Here is a 3,063-nt window from a genome sequence, read left to right on the forward strand (position 1 = left end):
CAAGTACTTACTACATACATACATGCAGAATCAATCTACTTCATAGCATATTTTTTAACTTTTATTTTTAAAATCTTTAAACCTACAGAAAAGTTGAAAAAGTATACCCTTTGCCTGGATTCATCCTTGTTAACATTTTGCCTCCTTTGCTTTCTCCTTTCTGTCTGTCTGTCTCTCTCCACACACACACTTTTTTAGCTGAATAATTTGAGTTTTAACATTATGACACATAACCCCTAAATACTTTGGCATGAATCTTCTAAAAATAGACATTTCTTTACATAACCACAATTCCATTATCACACCTAAGAAAACTAACGTAAATATAAATATAGTCCATTTTTAAATTTTCTCATTTTAAATTTAAATAATTAAATTTTCTGAATTAATAAATTTAAATTATTAATTATGCAAAAAATGTCTTTTATAAGTTGTTTTTTCCCATTATATTACATTTCTTAATTATGTCTTTTTAAAATCTGAAACAGTCCCCTCAGTTTTCTATTTTTTTTTTAGAATCATATCAGACTGTTATTTATAATTTTTGTTTCAATCATCAGATACAATGTAGAACACTCAAGAGGAGATGAAAAGTCTGTTGTGTTTATCTATACTTTTGTTTACTGTGTTCATTTCTCCCTAATGTATCAAGATTCTTTGTCTTATTTCCTTTCTGTTTAAAGAAATTCCTTTAGCCATTCCTTTAGGGTAGGTCTGCTGGCCACTAATTCTCTTTGCTTTTTTTCCTGAGAATGTCTTGAATTTCCTTTCATTTTAAAGGTTATTTTGGCTGGATGTAGGATTCTATTTTACCAGTTCATTTCTTTATCACTTAAAAACATAGTGCTACTTTCTTGTGGCCTTTACCACATACATACATGCAGAATCAATGTGGCCCTTCCTTACCTTTTAAATTTTTTGTTTTAAGTGACATTGATTTTTTTAAAGAGGTCTACTTGTCCTGTAGGATATCCCATCCATAATCTGGACTTGTCTAATTGCTATCTCATAATTGGGTTGAGGTAAACATTTTTGGCAGAAATGCTAGATACTTTTCAGGTCATGAAACGGTTAATGTTAGTCCCATTTTTAGAAAACAAGTTGAACCTTTGGTTAACTGCTAGATGTTTTCCTTGTAAATAAACATTTTTCCTTTTATCAATATAAGGAATTGATGAGGTGATACTTTGAGACCATGTGAATATCCTATTCCCCAATAATCTTGAACCCAATTTTAGTACCTGTTGATGATCCTTGCCTGAATTATTACCTAGAAAATTAAAAAATGCTGACTTTTCTATTATTTCTTCTGCATATATTAGTTAGCAGTCTTCTCTAAAGAATAGTTTTCCCTTTTTTTAATTTGGTTTATTATAAGCAATTACTGTCATTTTTTTGACGGTCAAATTGTCCTAAATTTAGCCAATAGGAGTCCCTTCAAATTGCATGTATCCTTTAGACCCGTCCCCATTAATTTTTGGAAAACTTCCTTATTTTTTTTTTAAATTTTATTAGTTTCAAGTATACAGTACATTGGTTAGACATTTATATAGTTTATAAAATGATCCCCTTAATTGCTCTTTCTCTCCTCTGGCTCTCCACCTAGCCATTACATTAATGCTAACTGCATTCCCTATGCTGTGCTCCGCATCCCCGTGACCATCTATCAACTACTAATTTGAAAACTTCCTTATTTTATGGCATAACAAAATATCCCAATATCTTATACTTTCTTTGCCTCAAACCTGGAATTAAAACTACCCTGAGCTCCTCTTTCTTATCTGACAGACTGGCAAAAATTCAAAAGCTTAACAATAAACTCTATTGGCAAGGCAGTAGGAAAAAAAACACTAATTTTACTGATAGTTCAAAATGGTACATTTTTGGAGGGGAATTTGGCATTATCTAACTGTAATTCATTTATCCTTTGATGAAGCACTCTTTCATTATCTGAGAAACTGTCAAGAATACCAAAAAACATGTACATGAGGTAATTTACTAATCATGGTATAAAATAGCTAAATACTGAAAACAGGCTAAATACCCAGCCATAGAAGAATGGTTGAATAAACTATGGTAAATTCACATAATGAAATAGTGTGCACCTATAAAAAAGGAATGAAGAAGTTCTCTGTGAACTGATATACAGTGATTTTCAAGATATATTGTTAAGCAAACAAAAGAAGGTGCAAAAGCATGTTTATCATATAATTTTGTTATTTTTTCAGACTTTACCCTGTCATGGACCTACTAGCACTGGAAAGTGGGAAAGGTCTCTGCTTCCTAGGATGGAGAATTAATCAACTAATGGGTTTCTTCTTTTCACTCAGGATTGCCAGCAGTGAGTGTCCCTATGGCCCTCTCAGACCAAGGGTTGCCAATAGGACTGCAGTTTATTGGACGTGCATTTTGTGACCAGCAGCTTCTTACAGTTGCAAAATGGTTTGAAAAACAAGTGCAATTTCCCGTTACTCAACTTCAAGAACTAATAGATGATCATCAATCTTTCAAAATGAAAAGTTAGCTTCTGTTTCTCTAAAATAGTAATATATATATAAAATAAAATGACTTTTAAAGATTTTTGTAATCTAGAAATGTCAAATGATCTTGCTGAGTTTTTGTAACTTGGTTCATTGTCAACATAATCATTCCTTGAAATCACTTTTTAAAATTCATTGTGTTATAGTTAATTATAAATAATGTCAGCATTTATTAAGCATTTGCTAGTCGCAAAGTACAAGATTTCTTCAATGACACATGACACATGTTCCTGAAAAATGATGCATTTTGCAAAAATGTTCATAGAAAAGAACAGAGCTTATTCATTTCTTTAGGTATATTATTGTCGAATAACTACTATACCATACACCTGAAACTAATATAATATTGTATATTAACTATATTTTAATTTTTAAAAAGAAAATCTTACAGTAAAAATAAGTTCAGGGATAAACTTCTCAAAACTTAATACATCTTTGTAACAAAGGCACCAACAAAAATAATAATTGGTACCTCCAGAGATAACCTGGACAGCCAGGCAGACATTTAGTGGAGGCTGCCTTG

At 31.2% G+C, this 3,063-nt stretch overlaps 1 protein-coding gene across 5 annotated transcripts in view; it reads left to right on the forward strand.

Moving 5' to 3' along the window:
• The window catches only part of QRSL1 (glutaminyl-tRNA amidotransferase subunit QRSL1), a 22,055-nt gene extending 19,450 nt beyond the window's left edge, over positions 1-2,605 (forward strand). For 4 of the 5 annotated variants that reach the window (XM_039869606.1, XM_039869603.1, XM_039869614.1 and 1 more), the window contains one exon: positions 2,331-2,595. In XM_039869606.1, the coding sequence (XP_039725540.1) occupies positions 2,331-2,524 (194 nt within the window). In that variant the 3' untranslated portion in view covers positions 2,525-2,595. Of the gene's footprint in view, positions 1-2,330 lie in introns of all 5 variants that reach the window. The other variant, XM_039869631.1, reaches the window with a different exon arrangement.
• Positions 2,606-3,063: the final 458 nt, after the last annotated feature.

The sequence above is a fragment of the Pteropus medius genome, unplaced genomic scaffold (assembly GCF_902729225.1).
Source record: "Pteropus medius unplaced genomic scaffold, Ma_sr-lr_union100, whole genome shotgun sequence".
NCBI lineage: Eukaryota > Metazoa > Chordata > Mammalia > Chiroptera > Pteropodidae > Pteropus > Pteropus medius.